General features: G+C 42.9%; 1 protein-coding gene across 1 annotated transcript in view; it reads left to right on the top strand.

Annotated features, from left to right (window-relative positions):
• The first annotated feature begins 11,774 nt into the window (after positions 1-11,774).
• Positions 11,775-17,925, top strand: part of LOC129771852 (ecdysone-induced protein 74EF-like) — a 110,939-nt gene continuing 104,788 nt past the window's right edge. The window contains 1 exon segment of the mRNA XM_055775945.1: positions 11,775-14,535. Coding sequence (XP_055631920.1) covers positions 13,584-14,535 — 952 coding nt within the window. The 5' untranslated portion in view covers positions 11,775-13,583.

Below are 17,925 nucleotides of genomic sequence, written 5' to 3'. Positions count from 1 at the left end.
CGTTTCAAGCTGTACTGGGATCGCACTGTTCTGACCGACCTCTCGATCCACCACAACCGCCCAGATATAATGGTTTACGACAAGAGCGACCGCAAAGTCACCATCATCGATGTCGCTATTCCACTGAACCAGAATCTGGAGGAGACCCACGGTCGCAAAATCTGCAAGTACCGACCATTGGCCGTGGAGCTCAAGGAACTGTGGGGGCTAAGGGAGGTCCCAAGAATTGTTCCAGTCGTTCTCTCTGGAACTGGAATTGTCCCGAAGACACTTCTGGAAGCGCTAAAGGTGTTGAATATGGAGAAGGAATTGGCCGGCATCCAAAAGTCGGTCATCCTTAGCACCTGCGCGATTGTCCGACAATTTCTCGGTCAGGACTGAAACAGCACGAGCATGCAGATACGTGCATTCCGCAGAGCCTAGTCCCCCTTTGGCATTCAGAAGCCCGGGGGCAGGTGAAAATTCTGGCTAGGTTCGCCTAGTTAAGAAGTGAGATAAGTCTGCCAAAAAAAAAATTTGGTTCTCAAATGGGGATCAACATAGGGTAGGAGCCTGCCTGTTGGTCTCAAATGTTCCTATCTCACGCCTCCACGAAGATCATATGACGACATTTTTAGATCGGGCGTGAACTGGAAACACACACCTGGTCTTGGCTCCGAGAACGGGTGTCGAAAGTGGCTAAGTGAGGGGGTGCGAGCGAGTCAGAGCGCTATATCTCTCCCGGGGAAGGCCTCCCGGGTCATGGAGGCCTTGCCAACCCGCTGTCTCCCGGGCAAAGGAGATACACCCAATAAAATGGAGCTACGATCACGAAGAATAATTAGAATGCGATCACCCGAGGAGGGTCCCCGAACTGGAGCTGGTCCTGGAACGGGCGTAAGAGCGAGCGGCCAGCGGCTGGAGGGCGATGTGCAAGAGCGGGCCACCAGCCGGGTTCAACCCGAAGAGCTACCGCCACACGGAAACAGCAGCCATCGACATCACCCAAGAAACGCTGCGCCTACGAGACGTGTTGCGACTGCCAGACGACAGTCGTCCACACTTGTGGGTACCACTAGGCGCCGGATCATGTGGACACACGAAATGAATGAATTCGTGATCCGCGCCTATTACATCTGCACTGCTTTGGAGACGGACATGAGCGGTCGCCCTCGAATACTAACAATGTTCGAGGAAGCGTATCCAGAGTTCGTCGGGAGGCTTGATCAGAACGCGATGAACGCGAGGCGTAGAGCGATAGTACGCAACAACATGCTCTCCCAAACGCAAATCGACGAGATCAAGCAGCAGGTGCAGAGAGAAATAAGCTCCAGGAACAACAGAGCAAGCGATGTGTCGAGACGAAGTTCAGTACGGCTGAGCAATTCATTCGCGAGTGGGGCACGCGAATCAGCACCAGTGGAGGCCACAGTACTACAACCCCCTGAGCCGGAAGACCCACAGCCAGATCAACAACTACTACGCGATCTGGTCTTCCACTACGACGAGGCGATCTCACAGTTCCGCGACACAGACCCATTGTCGCGCCCCAGGATCCCGAAGTTGCAGCATTCCCGCAGGCTGACAAGTGCAGTAAAGCTCATGAACGAGCACGTTCTTCCGCTGCACTTGGTTGATGCTGAGAACATGGAGGAGCTGCAACTGAAAGTTTACTGTGCTGCTGTGGCGACCGCCAAAAGTTTAGGATACCGGATTAGGCCAAGAGGCGGACTGCTCCAACATCTCCGTGAAAGGCGTGAGCCTCCATGGCGAAGGAGATTGGAGCAACGGATCCTAAACAAGCGCGCCGCAATTGGAAGACTGATGGCGTACAAAAGAGGCAGCAGATCGGCGAAATTATGTCGCCAAGTTGCTGTGATCGTGCGGCCTACTGAACTTCGCCAGCTGGGAGCTCACCAGCTGACGGAAAAACTCGACACACTGGTACAGCAATTGAGCGTCCTAACTAAACGGCTGAAACGTTACTCTGACTCTGCAAAGCGCCAGGAACAAAATCGGATGTTCAGAGATAACGAAAAAGCGTTCTACGACCACATTAGCGACGAGAAGCCCGACTACCGCGAAGGTTTGCCAGATATTAGCGATGTGACGAACTTCTGGGCTGGTATTTGGGAGACCCCAGTACAACATCGCGACGGGCAAATGTGGTTAAGACGGGAGGAGGAGAGTTGTGGTGAAATTGGAGAGATGCCAGCTATCATCGTCGAAGAGAACGATGTCCGCGAAGCCTCGCGGTACCTGAGGAACTGGGCAGCACCGGGCCCCGATGGTGTTCAGAACTTCTGGCACAAGAAGCTGACCGTCGCACATCAAAAGATAGCTGAGTGCTTCAACAAGGTGCTACGTGACCCACACAACCTCCCTGAATTCGCCACCCGTGGCGTCACATTCCTCCTCCCGAAAGACAGCAACACATTGAACCCATCAAAGTACAGGCCGATAACGTGCCTATCGAGTCTGTACAAGATATTAAGCAGCATCATAACCGCCAAAGTTTCTGCCCACTGCGAACAACACCATATCATCGCAGAAGAGCAGAAAGGATGCAGAAAAAATACGCATGGCTGCAAAGACCAGGCCATCATCGACGCAACCATAGTCGGCCAGGCGGTTTATAATCAGCGGAACCTAAGCATGGCCTATATCGATTACAGGAAGGCTTATGACTCCATACCTCACTCGTTTCTCGTCCGGGTATTGGAGCTCTACAAAATTGATCCCGTCGTCGTTAGGTTCCTGCAGCATGCGATGAGGCAGTGGAGCACGTCTCTGCACCTTAGTGATGGGGAAAATGTGTTGCAGTCTAGAACGCTGCAGATAAAGAGGGGGATATTCCAAGGCGACTCTTTCAGCCCGCTTTGGTTTTGTCTGGCACTGAACCCCCTCAGTAGGACGCTCAATAGAAACGGTCATGGCTATAAAATAAGGTATGGCGACGGCGCCCACGAAGAAGTGACCCATACCTTTTACATGGACGATCTCAAGGTCTACGCTGATTCACGTCAGCGTCTAGGTGTAGCTATCCGGGTTGTCGAAGACATAAGCAGGGACATCTGTATGGAGTTCGGCCTCGACAAGTGTCGCTGTGTCCACCTGCTGAAAGGACAACTTACCGAATCCGGAGGCTACGAGGTCTATGACGGCGAGTTTATAAGAGACATGGTTCGTGGCGAATCCTATAAATATCTTGGATTCCGACAGCTCACCGGGATTCGCCACTCCGACATCAAGACGGAGCTGCGAGACAAGTTCTTGAGTCGAGTGAACTGTGTCCTGAGGACTTTCCTCAACGCGGGGAACAAGGTACGCGCGATCAACACATTCGCGGTTCCCCTGCTGACCTTCAGTTTTGGTGTAGTCAAATGGAGCAAAACTGACCTAGAGGACCTTGAGAGGAGGATGAGGAAAGCATTCAAAGAGGCCGGAATGCACCATCCTCAATCGGCACTGGAGAGAGTTTCACTACCACGCAAAGAAGGGGGACTTGGAATCGTCGACATTTCTGCACTGTGTGTTGCCCAGGTACGACAACTGCGCGAGTACTTCGCAGAACGCGCCAACCAAAACGCGCTATACCGGGCTGTATGCGCCGCCGACAGAGGATACAGCGCTCTGCACTTGGCGCAAGCGGAGTACCAACTCAACTGCAATCTGCAGACAGTGGAGGAGAAGATTGCAGCTTGGAAGCAGAAGGCAGTGCATGGTGCCCACCCCCATCAACTGGATCGGCCACACGTCGACAAGGCCGCATCTAATCTGTGGCTAACGCGTGGTGAACTCTCTTCAGTAGTAGAAGCCGACATGATAGCCATCCAGGACAGGATAATGCCGACGAGAAACTGCAGGCGGTACGTCTGGCATCAAGACGTTGATGACATTTGCCGGATGTGCCATCAACCAGGTGAAAACATAGAACACATTATGGGAGGCTGTCCCGTTTTGGCCAACGCAGCCTACACCGAGCGCCACAACAACGTGGCCCGTATTGTTCATCGACAACTGGCGCTCCAATGTGCTCTACTGGAAGACAACGTACCAAACTACCGGTACCTGCCTGCACCTGTCCTGGAAAATGACCGTTTCAAGCTGTACTGGGATCGCACTGTTCTGACCGACCTCTCGATCCACCACAACCGGCCAGATATAATGGTTTACGACAAGAGCGACCGCAAAGTCACCATCATCGATGTCGCTATTCCACTGAACCAGAATCTGGAGGAGACCCACGGTCGCAAAATCTGCAAGTACCGACCATTGGCCGTGGAGCTCAAGGAACTGTGGGGGCTAAGGGAGGTCCCAAGAATTGTTCCAGTCGTTCTCTCTGGAACTGGAATTGTCCCGAAGACACTTCTGGAAGCGCTAAAGGTGTTGAATATGGAGAAGGAATTGGCCGGCATCCAAAAGTCGGTCATCCTTAGCACCTGCGCGATTGTCCGACAATTTCTCGGTCAGGACTGAAACAGCACGAGCATGCAGATACGTGCATTCCGCAGAGCCTAGTCCCCCTTTGGCATTCAGAAGCCCGGGGGCAGGTGAAAATTCTGGCTAGGTTCGCCTAGTTAAGAAGTGAGATAAGTCTGCCAAAATAAAAAAAAAAAAAAAAAAAAAAACTTTTAAAATTATGACATCATAATCTTTTTTATTATAAATGTCTGTTCATTTTGGAAAAAATAAAAAATAAGTATTCGCTCTATTAATCGAATACTGAGAGACAATTATTCGAATGAATCGAATATTTTAAAACGGCCCCACGATTAATCGAAAATCGAATAAACGAAAAATTTGGACATCTCTAAGTGCAAATATCGAATGGACTAATAACGCTTATCACGATGTGATTTTGGAACATGTGAAACATATAATTGAATCTTCCGGATTTTCCCATTTTTCTTCAGAATTTTCCGATTTTTCTCTTTATAACATTGATCAATGATAAGAAACGAATAAAACAAAATGAAGACGGTTCAATCAGACGATTCCTCGCTTGAGTTTTGCGAGCACACAACATTTGGTCAACCATTTTTATTTACAGCGCGGACTCTATTATGTACAGTTTTTGATTTCTTTTCACTGTATATAGTCGAATCCTGTATATAATCGAGTCAAAAAAAATTTAGTGTTATTCGTTTTTTTGCATGTTTTTTTTTGTTTTTTGAATATTAAAGAGGAATTTGGGTTTTGATTCAACCTCTTAAAGTCAGAAAACACCTTTCTCACATGAAAAAAATAAATTTATCCGGATTCTTTCAGAAGGTGACAGACGATCATATTTGATAAAAAAAAAACCTTCTAAGCATATGTTCGAATTTCAACAATGACAGAATTATAGAACTTTTTTTTTGTTTCGGACTCTGTTGCCTCAAACTGGCTCTACATTACAAAGCACGCTACAGAAGACGATTCTGTTTCGTTCATTTGAAAGATGAGAAAATTTAGTACAGGATATAGTAGTGGAACATCTAAATAAGTGGATTTTAATAACATTTTGGAAGTGAAAAACATAAAAGTTAATTATTTTTAATGTGTTATTATTAATTTCATCCTAAAAAATTATATTAAACTAGATTGTTTGTATCAATGAAATTAAAGCTTTTTAACCGTTCTACAATTTGTCCTTTGACACCGAACTTCTATCGTTCTTAATTTGACTGCAATATCGATATAAACAATTCTTGGTGAAAATTCAATCAAAATCTTCAAAAATCACTATTTTTACCCCACTGTACATGTAATAGCCACTTAAATTACACCGTAACGTTGAAAGGTTACATTTCTTCTTGAAATAAGTCATATTTGAAATATAAAAAAAAATATTCTTTTCCAAACTGTATATAATCGAGTCCAAAATTGTATATAATCGAGTCTGTATATAATCGAGTCTGAATGTTGTTTTCATTATTTGAGATTTTGTATGTGATAGATCTGCGAGCTTTTTTACTATCTACCTATATTTCATGTGATATATGGTATCTTTTTTTTTTTGCAAAAAATCTACAAGAATAATTCCAACTGCATCAAATCGCAAGATTTCTGCGACAAATAGACATCGCCTAAACAAAACAACTGACAAATCCTAGTGTCAGATGGAGCCTAGCAAATTTCAATCACTGCCACATTCTCCCGGAAAAATTTTTCAATGAAGAAGTTCTCCACTAACCCATCTCAAAACTTTTCCGATTTGCGATGACCACGGAAGACTGTACCAGACGCATGCCAGACGTGCGCGAAGGATTCTTCTCGGTTGCCCTGTAGGCGGCAATTTCACTTTCAAAGTCAGCCTCGCCGGCCGAACCGCCTTTGGAAAAAGCTGCCGGCGTTTATGAGGAAATTTTACTGTTCTTGAAAATCTCTATTGACTTTTCCGCTTGCCCCAGCCGCGTGTCCGTATGTCTCCCGAGGAGCATGCGAAAAATTTTGGCGTGGGATAACGCAATTCGATAAATGAGTTTTTGATTGAATGAGTATTCACCCGCAGAAGTCTATTGTGAATCGATGCGTTGGTGGCTGATTGCTGAAATTTTGGGGTGGTCTGGTGGTGGGGGTCACGCAACGTTCGTGCCGGATTATATCGAAAGCAATTAATCTGAATGTGCGGTGCGGTCGGTAGAATTTTCCCTCCGTGGGCTGCTTAATTATGTTTTCTAATTATTCTTCATCCAGTTTTCATTTAGTATTTGCTACACACTAATCTTTGTTTATTTTTGTTCTATTTTGCAGGTGAATTATTTCTCTGGAATATACACAACTGTAAGTCTCTAGATATACTCAACCATCCATTACCTCAGTTTCCTTGATTTTGTGTAGGTATCGTTTTAAACCTCGAACTGTAAAACATGAAAAACAGCTGTAAAGTCTCTAAATCACGAGTTGACTTTTGCTCAACAATGCGTGTCACGATGTGCTGCAGGAAAATATTGATAGACTCAATAACAGTGAACATCGGATAAAATTAAAGTGCCCACCCTCCGTCGCGCAAATGCCAGACATGCCACCTGTCTGCGCTACAATGTCTATCGAACGAGCCGATGACCCGCGCCTAACCCAACCCCGCGCTAAACGAAATACGACACGAAAGCAAAGACCCAAAACGGCAACAGAATATTACAAAATATCCAGTTTTTATTTATTACATCCCATGCAGCCATCCTGACTCACACAGCACCCGGGGACACTTACACATGCAAATATCCCCAACTCAATTTCCCGAATTTCACTCGTTGCCAGACATTCTCATCCCACCCACCCTTCGTTGCACACGCCTCCGTCTTCCATATTTTCCAATGCGCTCCCACCCACTGTACTTATCGTTACGACAACGACGACGACGAGCCGCACTATCTTCTTCCTTTGACCCTGCCGCTCCTCCTGCACACCCACTATTCGCGTCAAGTTCGCCACACCTCGCCACAGCTTACATCTCCCGAATGCGCGCTCACTCGCGCACACATACACTCTCTCTCTCACTCCTTCTCATTCTTTCTCCCGAAGATTCCCTCTATCCCGTCTACCCAGAATCTCGCCGGCGACAGCAGCCCCGCCGATAAATAATTAACATTAAATGTGTATGAAAAACATGATTCATTTATCACATAATTCATTTTCCTCTCGATTTCGTTCCGCATTCGCATTCGCATCGCAACCCCGAACGATACGCAACACGAAGCTTGCTGCTTGCCGTGTATGGGTGTGAATGTGGTGAAGAACGCAGAGAGCGAGAGTGAATGCGCTTCCCTTTCGTTCGTGCGCTCGTTGCTTCGTTCGCTGTCGGCCAAGTATCCGCCTCCTTTCCGCATCACCTCGCGGCACCGTTGTCCGCGCCCACCTCACCGCATGGCAGGCGCACACGTGAGCCTGCATTCCACATTCTTCCCTTTAGTATATTCCGCTATATTGCATCAAATCCGCTCAAATGCGCACATACACAGATCCAAGTACTCGCGCATACACGCGAACACGATGGAACGATGGACGAAGTTGCATCCGATATATCGGAGAGTCTGTGAGACTGTGCATCTTATTGGAATTACCCGCGATGACTGACGAGGGGTGCTCGTGATTTTCGGGTGTGGACTTCGATTAAAAAAATAAGTTGGGAATGTTAGGACTGATTGTTTTCACGAATGATGTGTTTTACCTATCATTGTTAATCCATTTTCGAAGTAGCCATATAATATTTAGCTAATTGCTCATTGTTTAAAGGCACACATTCTTGTAGATCCCACGTCTCGCTTTGATTTGAAGTTATGCGATTATTATTAACAGAACAGATATTTCTGATAGAACGCTTCAACCATAAAATCTCTCACGGTGTTTTGAGAAATACAAACAATATTTTCACTATTGACATAATTTTATGGAGTGGTCCATAGTAACATGTTTGTTTTCGTCAAGTTTCCTAAACTGCCAGTGTATGTTTAGTATGATTTGCCACCTTTTAAATTAGTCAGATTCATCTGTTTTTTTTTATATTATTTTTTCTCTTTCCGTTACTTTTCTATCACATCCACAATAATATACAACTCACGACAATAGGGTCGTCAATTTTCGAGTCTATGCAGGACATATGAACACACAGTCAAACATAACTTTTTATAGATATATTTTATAGTGATCGCAAAGTGTATAACACTATTATGTACACTGTGCTTGAACATTTATTCATACTTTTTGTCACAATGATTGGGTCTATACATTTTGAGCATATACATACATCTTCAAGAATTTTAATTCTATGTTTTTGTGAAATATGCATTCGTAGATAATTGTTGCTTTACCGTATACACACTCAACGAAAACATTAGAGGAGCAAGGAGCAACATTTTGTTTAGCATTTTTTTTAAATGGTTTGAAGTTAGGTGATAATGAGGATCTGGTGATGAAATATGCATCATCTGAAGCTACAATTTCGGACAACAATATCAAAAAAGCTTCGGTAGGCTAAGGCTACATTCCTCTAATCACATCAATAACGAATAGAATTGTCCCAATTATTCGGCTTTTATTTGCTTCCGAAATCATTTCAGCGTGATCTTTCACTAGAGAAAATTCTTTGATTGTAGGAAAAATTACTCTTCCAGAATTTGATCATAAGTACTCCAAAACATTATAATCGCACAATAAATCGATAGGCAGTTCCAACACATCGAACCAATTGTGTATAGTTTTCAATGCTTTGATAAAAAAAATATTTATTTGATTTTTTACGTCAATTTACAAATGTTGTCAACAATAAAAAAAAATTATTTTGAATAAATTCTGTATTTTTGCAAATTTTGCAGTAAGTACTTATGTTGACTGATAATCGAATCAAATGCAACTGGGTAAAATTTCATATTGATATGTAAATCCATATAGAAACCATTAACAGTTAAGTTCCGGCCGGCATCGTTTTCGTTTTCATTCGATTCCACATGAGAAATCACTTCAAATGCTGCAGTCTTGCCTATTGAATTATCTATTTAAACAAAAATATAAAACTGTATAAAATTTTCATGTAAAATTCGGAATCCACAGCAACTTTGCCCGTTCATCAAGTTTACTGCGCGCCCGGTGATCGTGCGACTTCAATTGATGCACGAGTAGAATCTTGTAAGTCTTCAAAATCATCCATAAAGTTGATGGGCACAGTTCCATTCGTTGAGCACGATATTAGGCTACCTCAATAATAGCTTCTTCGTACAAGCACTGTAGCACAACATCAACACCAACTGTTGATGAAATGTGTAGAGAAAAGGATGAAATATGGACTAAATTGCGCTGCGAAAATAATCAAAAAAGTGATTTATGTAGTTCTTGACTCCAAGAAAGTGGTGTGCGTATACTCCGACCGCTGACGAAATGAATGGCTTTGAAAATTGATACACGTTTCATTAAACCTTATTAGTTTCTTCAGTAATGATATGTATTTTAATGTCACCTTAAAATTTAAAATCTATACGGTTAAAAATTAAAAAAAAAGTTTTAACTTACAAAAATCAAAATCAGATGAAGAACTCAATAGACTGTTATGTTTAGGCTGACCAAATAGTTCAGAATTAAAAACGGGACGCGTAAGCTGAAAACAAAAACAAAAAGACATAATATTCCTTGAAGAATATTATTGAGTGAGAAAAACCTGGAATAAAACTGAACAATCAAACATACTGATGTACTTGCTTTGTTCTCTGCAACGAAGAAATATGTAAATCGTGAACAGGCTTCTTTAAGGAGTTTATGGTTTTCGAGAATGTCATTGTGACATTTATCATATTCCAGATCAAGCTTCATGGTTTGAATATCGAGTTGTGACTTTTTCATTGATTGTTCATCATAGCCAAAAAATCCTTTCAACTGATGGTAAGGTAGACACAAAATGTGATCACTAAGCATCTCAAATTCCTTACATGTGTTCTTCATTCCTGAATGTTTTATACTAGTGAAACTTTGAATCTCTGTTCATTCAGGAAAAGACTTTAATACAATCCATGTATTCTGTTGTGTTTCTTCTAGGCTAGCTTTCCGTTTTCATTGTACCTATACGCAATATCGTGAAAGTTTTGCACAGCTCCTTTTGTTCCCCTTTTGTGTTTAAGAACCCTAATAAAATCAATTAAATTACCGGCAATTTCAGTGACAGATACATCGTTTGTTTTAACAGGGCAAATGAATGTTGGAAAGGTCACTAACTGATCTCTGATAACAAAAAAAAACAACGTTTGTGGCAGTACACTCTAAGCAGTGAAATTAGAGTGTACTGCCAGTAGAGTGATGAAATTAAAATTGATGTAAACTGAAAAACAAATCTACATAAAAGTTTTCTAGACCGATTCTAGCAATTTTTTCAATTACAAAGAATCGAGTCAGAAAATCGGAAATCGGAAAGGAAAAGGTCGATGTTCTTAATATCGATCCAAGATTCAACTCCTTGCAGAAATGTTCTCAGCTGGTGGAGACCGTTCTCTGATATCGACTGGATAGGCCGAATAACGGATAGTTACCGAATATCTGTTTCATCTCTAACATATACTATTCTAATTTCCTTTCATATTTACCTTTATTTTTTATCATCTGGCTAACGCAATAGGGGCGTTGTTAAAAACTATTTTCTTAAAACATATTTTTTTCTGTACAATCGACAGACCCCTCGAAGCACCGAGATTTCCGGCTCTCGTCTCACCCAGAAGCCACTCGGTATGTATCGGCATGCGAACTCTCGCTCTCGCACATCATATGTTTACAACTCGCACCCAGCCCGTGTCTGGCTGGACTGGTCCACGTTCGTGGGTGCAGAGACCACGGAAAACAGAGGGTGTTGTGACGGAGATCATGGTTTTTCGCCTTTCCTTTTGTGCGACCGTTCGCCGCTGCTCTCTCTCGCTCTGTGTGTCGCGAATCAATGCTCTCTAGCCCGACTGCGGCGGGCGCCAGTTTTCGATTTCGTTTACCCACTCTCCGAAAATCGCGCCCGTACGGGTTCCAAGACGACACGAGACGAGAAGAAGAATGCAAATTTTCCCTGTCTGCACACGGGCAAGTTTCGCTTTTCATACACCAACACAAACACGCCTCTCTCTCTGGAGAGGGGGAAGTGTTGTGCTGCTGCTGCTGCTGCACAGGATGCAATTTGATGTCTCGTCTCGCCAGGCGATGCACCAACACGAATCTCACGCTCGCTCACGCTGGTTCGTGTTGGGTGTTGGGCGATTCGTTCGTTCGTTCGCTCGTTGGTTCTCTCTCGCGGCGCATTCGTGTGGTGTTCAACACTAGGCTGCCTCCGCTACTGGCTGCGAGCGCTGCTGCTGCTTTGGAAAAGTAGAGGAAGGTCGGAGCACAGAGCTGTCATTTCTTGTATCGTTTCGTCATTCCGATTCAAGAACGGATCGTGTGAATACGCGTTTTGTTTTACATCGTTGTTCAAAACGATTTTTATACTCAGATTTATAGTTTTCATCTTTAGTTGTGTTTTGAAGCAAGCAAGCATTTGAGGAAGAATATAGAAAACAAGAAAAATATTTTTCTGGAAAAAACAGGATGCTGGAGATGCATTCTGACTGTCTGGAAAAGCGCTAGATTTGATCCTAACTTTATCCATGTTTTGAGTTTTCCGTGCGTGTGTTTCGTTTCGTTGCAAGTGCAAATGTAAAACAAGGTGGAAAATGAAAATCGTCCAACAGGAAAACTAGAAGAATGTCCGTTTCAGTGGTTACAAATGTTACAAATGAGTCTACCTCACTCAGCAGTGTTACACAGAAATATGTAGAAATTTTAAATCGTACAAACAAGTGTTGAAACAAACAAAAAAAAGAAGCCTAGATAAAATACATTAAAATCAGATAGCTCGGAAAAGCGGAAAAGTCACCAAACGACAGTCAGTCGATATCATATGACTCTAATACGGCAGCCGCATCGAAAGTACAAGCCCTGAGACAACAGAACATAACGAAGCAGACAACGGTCAGACAGCGCGAGTACCAGCGCCGCCCCACACCCCCGCACCAGTTGGGGAGGGAAGGACGACAGCGCGTGTATAGTGAAAAGTGAAATTTTCCTCCTCCCGTGTCGCACACAGACAGACAGACAGGTTCGAGTGTACCGTCGTGGTAACGAAAGTGAGTTTTTCCTATCTCCATCCGTTCGGCAACGGGCGCCCCATTTTTGGGGTGGCAGCTCCCGAAGTAGAAGTCGGTGTGTGTCGTGCCGCATCCGAGCCATCATTGCTGAAAGTGAAAACCGTGTGGAAAATTGGTGGCGGTCGGACTTGGCTGCTGAAGCCTTTTATATTGACTCCGGGAAGGCGTTAGTGCGAGTGTTCGTGTGAAAGCGTGGGGAAAAGAATTAGTCCCGAAAGGATTACTGTCGGCGGCGGCGGCCTACACACATTTTCGGTCGGCCTCTTTTTCGTGCGATTGTGACTGTGTCTGTGTTGTTTTTTTTCGAAACGTTTTTTAACCTGCTGTTCGTTTAAGCCGGAAGGCTGGAATGCAAAGTGACGCAAACAAACAAAACAAAACCAAACAGTATGTGTGACTCAGGGATCGCCAGCAAATACGCGACCAGGAAATTCAAATGACACAACATGACTTAACCCACAGAGAGATAGAGGTAGTGCTGTGTGTCGTAGCCCCCCAACTCATCGCTAATTGCTAATGAAAACAGAACAAATATAAGCGGCGGAAAGCGAGTGTGAACCGTACCGAAAAGCGCCGCCGAGCAGCGCTTCCAAGTGGTGTACAAAAATGCTTCGCCTAATTGGAAATTTATCGAGTTGACATAATAATAAAAAACGGGGCGAAAAAAAGTCACCCTAATCGTTATCGTAGAAAAATTTAACCACACTCTAATCACACCTCCTAGAATCATTATTAGCTGAAAGTAGTGTTTTGATAGTTTAAGCAAGAGAAGGAGAAGAATGTTGTAGCCAATTATTGAAGCCTCTAGTGAAAATTTATTTCTGTTGAAAATTGATGAGAAACCAAGTTGTTGAAAACAATAGTGCAAAGTGTCAGTTCAAAGAGAAATATAAAACTATTTACAAACTACTGGGTGAAACAATTTAAAAAGGGAGGAAGTGTTTGAACCATAATCGCCAAACTGAAGTAACCAGGATGATGATGCTCCAGCATATGTCACCCCACTTTGTGGGTGGCCAACAGCCCGATCGTACCGAGCAGTCGCCCTCGGCAACACCATCGCCACCTGCGCAGAGTCCTTCGCCTTCGCCAGTTCATCACCATCACTCAGCCGATCAGCCATCGCGAATCGTCATTCGCCGTTCGTCGTTGCATTCGCTCCCATCGGTTGACGATGAACAGCCGGAACACTACAAATACAAACGGGAGCCCTATTCGCGTCCAAACACCCCACCGGCTTTATACGGCGTCCCGAGCGACCCGTTGTACCCGGTCGAGCAACCGTACCGACCCCGTTCACAGACCCCACCGATGGTAACGCCAACCCATCAGCAGCAACGGATTGCGTCGGTCATCCAGGAGCGTACCGAAAATGTCATTCGCTACATCAAGGAAGAGCGACCCCAGCGCCGAAGCTCGATCGAGGAAGATCCCCAACAGGTGGCGGCCGTTGCTCAGTACTACCGGAACGCTCACACCACCCTCCAATATGGCGTGCAGCGTGCCGACGACGACGACGAGGACGAATACGGCGGCGACCTCCGGCAAACTTCGTCGAATGTCGACGAGCGTCGCTATCGCTACGAAGATGGTCCCGGAGCCGAAGAAGAAGAGGAGGAACAACAGCACTACCGCCGTCGGCTATCCGGACGGCACGACAGCATCCAGAACGATCCCGATTCGGACTTTAGCGATAGCCAGGCGGGTGGGGCCGCCAGCGGGGATACGGATCACTATCCCAAATCGGAAGAGGAAGGTGGCGGCGGCGGCGACGACGAGGGTCCGCTGGATCTGTCGATGAAGATGAAACGGCGCGCCCGGATGGACTCGGGCAGCGATTCGGATGACTCGGCTGGGCCGGACTCGGACGGACATCATCGGGGCCAGGGGCGGGCGGCCTACAAGAAAAGTCTGATGAAGCGATACCGTAAGTCACCGTTGTTTTTGCTAATTGACTTAATTATGGATGCTGATGAATGGGAGAAGGTACAAACGATCTGGGAAAGAAGGGTACGAAAAAAAAGGAACGACGGACGGATTCTTTAGACAGCCTGGCCCGCTCACCAAACGAGAGTTGCGAATACAGTGACGTCTCGATTATTGCGCTGTGCGTTATCACGTATCGTTTATATCACTCTTGAATTTATCACTGAAAATGTTTCGCTTATATCACGTTTTTCTAAACATGAGAAACAATGTGAACAGTTCCATTCTTCGTCAAATTATTAAATAATACATGAGAATTAAACAGAAAAAAATATTCTAAAGCATACATGCGGTTATTAGACTTATTCACGGTGCTTACCGAAAATTTTCCTACTACGTGGGGTGGTATGTTTAAAAGAAGTGTGGGCTTGTTTATGAGCGGTGTCCAACTATTTGAATGCTTTAAGAAGTGGCCACCAAGATCACAGGCCAAGACTTGCGTGACCGGAGGAACTTGAAGAAAGCGTTGTACAACAACATACACCAAAAAGTTGGACATGAAATTATAATGATAAAAAACATAAAATTTGTTGACTCTACGAAAAAGCTAGACATTTTGATGAAACTAAAATACAGTCACTTATCCAAAGCACACATCGCTAAATGAGATGGTGTAGATCATACAGAACACATGTGTGGAATTCGAATAGCTGTATGAGCAGAAATACCATCTGGTTGGAGTTGAAAATTAGGACACCTGTCACAGGTTGGGGTCGAGGTTGCGTTACTTTCTGTGTATTAGAGATAGGGAATTGCGTTACGTAGGGGGGAGGGGGGAGGTGGTCCAAAATCCGGATTTTTAGCGTTACGTAATTTGTGCACGACGCCTTTGGTGTTTGGATTTGTTTATGAAAATCAGATTTACCTGTAATAGTTGATTGCGAATTCCAAATTTCTGTTTCAACAACATGACTAAAAATGCACATACCGACACCTATAAATCACATTTGCATAATCACTACGTCTTTCTATGAGATAAAGGTACTTCTGGTACAATTTGTCGGTAAAATGACACATTTGTTTTGACATTTAAAAATCAACTTGGAATATCGAGACAAAACACAAAACAACCCGATAAAACGAAAACTCTCAATAAAAACAGATGGAAGACCTCGTGGAAGATGCAACCGTCACTCTCTACACGCTTGCAAAATTCAAGTTTCCAACAAAAAAATACGGGAGGCTTGTGTCCGAGAAACGATCGCATATGACGTAGGATTACCTTGAGCTATTATTGCATATTGATTATGGATATGGATATGAAAAATTCTATTATTAAACTCTTTGATAATAACTTGCTGGCCTTGAAATGAAGCGTTTAGTTTGATTGATTGGTATTGTTTGTACACTCCACCAGTGGTACAATCGAGCGATGATGGCAGAAAGATGGTGATTAGTCGTTGGGTTGTACACGATGAAAGATACCGAAGGGAAATGAGATGAGATTTGGGGAGACGCAAATTGGACCGATCAAAGCGAAGATTTTACCGCAGCATAAAATCAAACCAAACGCATAATTCGTTGCACAGTCCCGTATTCGTATTGAATGCTCAACTGGGAGAGCACATATTGCTTGTGCCAATTGGACAATCATAATGCGGGATATTTGTGTAAATATTGCTTGAGTTTTTTTTTCAATTGTTCGATGGTTAGTTTTATAAAATGTATATTTTTCTTCATTTTATTAAATTATAATCGAATCGAATAATGTAAATATTCCGTAAACCCATCAGTAAATAACTGAGCAATAAGCGCTTGAAATTGAAAAATTTTCGCTATGCGGCAGATTTTTCGTTTTTCAATTTGTACCCTAACATGCTCCCGAAAGACGTAATCCTACGTCAAAAAGTTTTTAATCAAAAATTAAATTTAAAAAAAACAATTACAGGGTAACTTTGATATAACTTTGATATTTCACTTTCAAAATTGTACGTTGTATCGAATTGTACGTTATATCGAAGCATAATAAAGGAGTCACAAACGTAGCCTAAAATACATTATTGTGTTGCTATTTTAGTAAAGTTAATGAATAAATTCAATTAGAAGACGGAGCCAGACTTTCTCATGATGTTTCCCTTCGTACTGTTGATTGAAGCTTGATTCATTTAGAATCCGGAATCACAAAACCAGCTGTATTTCGGGATTGATTAAAGGTACAAACCATGTTTTAGCATCACAACACAGATAGTTCATTGTTCTTTCAAATAAAAAATATTCAAATAAAAAACATTCCTTTGCATTTTGGAAATGTGTACGTTATATCGAGGTAAAATGTACGTTATATCGAGTGACGTTATATCGAGGGTACGTTATAACGAGGGTACGTTATATCGAAGTTTACCCGTATGACTCGTTAACAAAACTGAATTCCTTATAAAAATGAGAACAAATACTAGAGTATGAACAATAAATCAGAACGCCCCATAAGAAACTCAAAATCAGGACATGTCCCGGTAATTCAGGACAGATGGTATCCCGAGGTGTAATCCATATAAAAAATATACTGCTGAAGGGTAAAATGCTTGCTTCTTAGCACTTTGCTAAGGATTATGTAATCAAAATAATGAGATTTTCATATTGTAAAACTGTTTCGATTTCAAACACATTGTAGGCGGTTGAATTGCAGCCTTCATGAAGTTGTGACTCGACAAATTCACACGATTTTATCGAACAATATATTTTTGTATTTCCTGGTACAATTTCACATCTTTCAAATCACACTAATCTTTATATAAACGGGATGAAAACTCGATATAGATTGCTTACAAATGGTGTCATTAACTATGGATTCGAAAGCGGAGAATAGAAAATATGTAATACTAACTGACCAGGCGCCCAAAATGGGTTTTTTTTATATGAATTCTTTCCAATTTCGTTTTCTAACTAACCAAACGTTCGTAGGTTTAATCGCAGAACTCTTCATTGATTGATCTTCTTATTGACCGTTTACAATTTTTAATATAAATTTTAATAAAAATTACCTACTACTTCTAACAAAACTGGTCATTATAATATAAATTTATTTTTAGACATAATTTCCGCTCAAGGTTCTTGATTCACTTGTAAATAACATGTTTCTCCGTAACATGGAATACATGTTTGATACAGAAAAATAAATTTAAATTCATAATTTTTATTTTCAAAGCGCTTTATTCCACCTGAGAATCGTTTGCCATTTCGGTTCACACCAACAGAACACGAAGCTTAACTCCGCAAACATGAAATCCAGTTGGACCAACAACGATGACATTGTAGAACATATGAGTTTTATTTTTTGAACCTTCCCTTAAAGTTTTTAAAAAAATTTGAAATTCTTGCTCTCTATAACATT

This window comes from Toxorhynchites rutilus, chromosome 2 (genome assembly GCF_029784135.1).
Source record: "Toxorhynchites rutilus septentrionalis strain SRP chromosome 2, ASM2978413v1, whole genome shotgun sequence".
Classification (NCBI taxonomy): Eukaryota; Metazoa; Arthropoda; class Insecta; order Diptera; family Culicidae; genus Toxorhynchites; species Toxorhynchites rutilus.
This window is presented reverse-complemented; position numbering and strand designations above follow the sequence as displayed.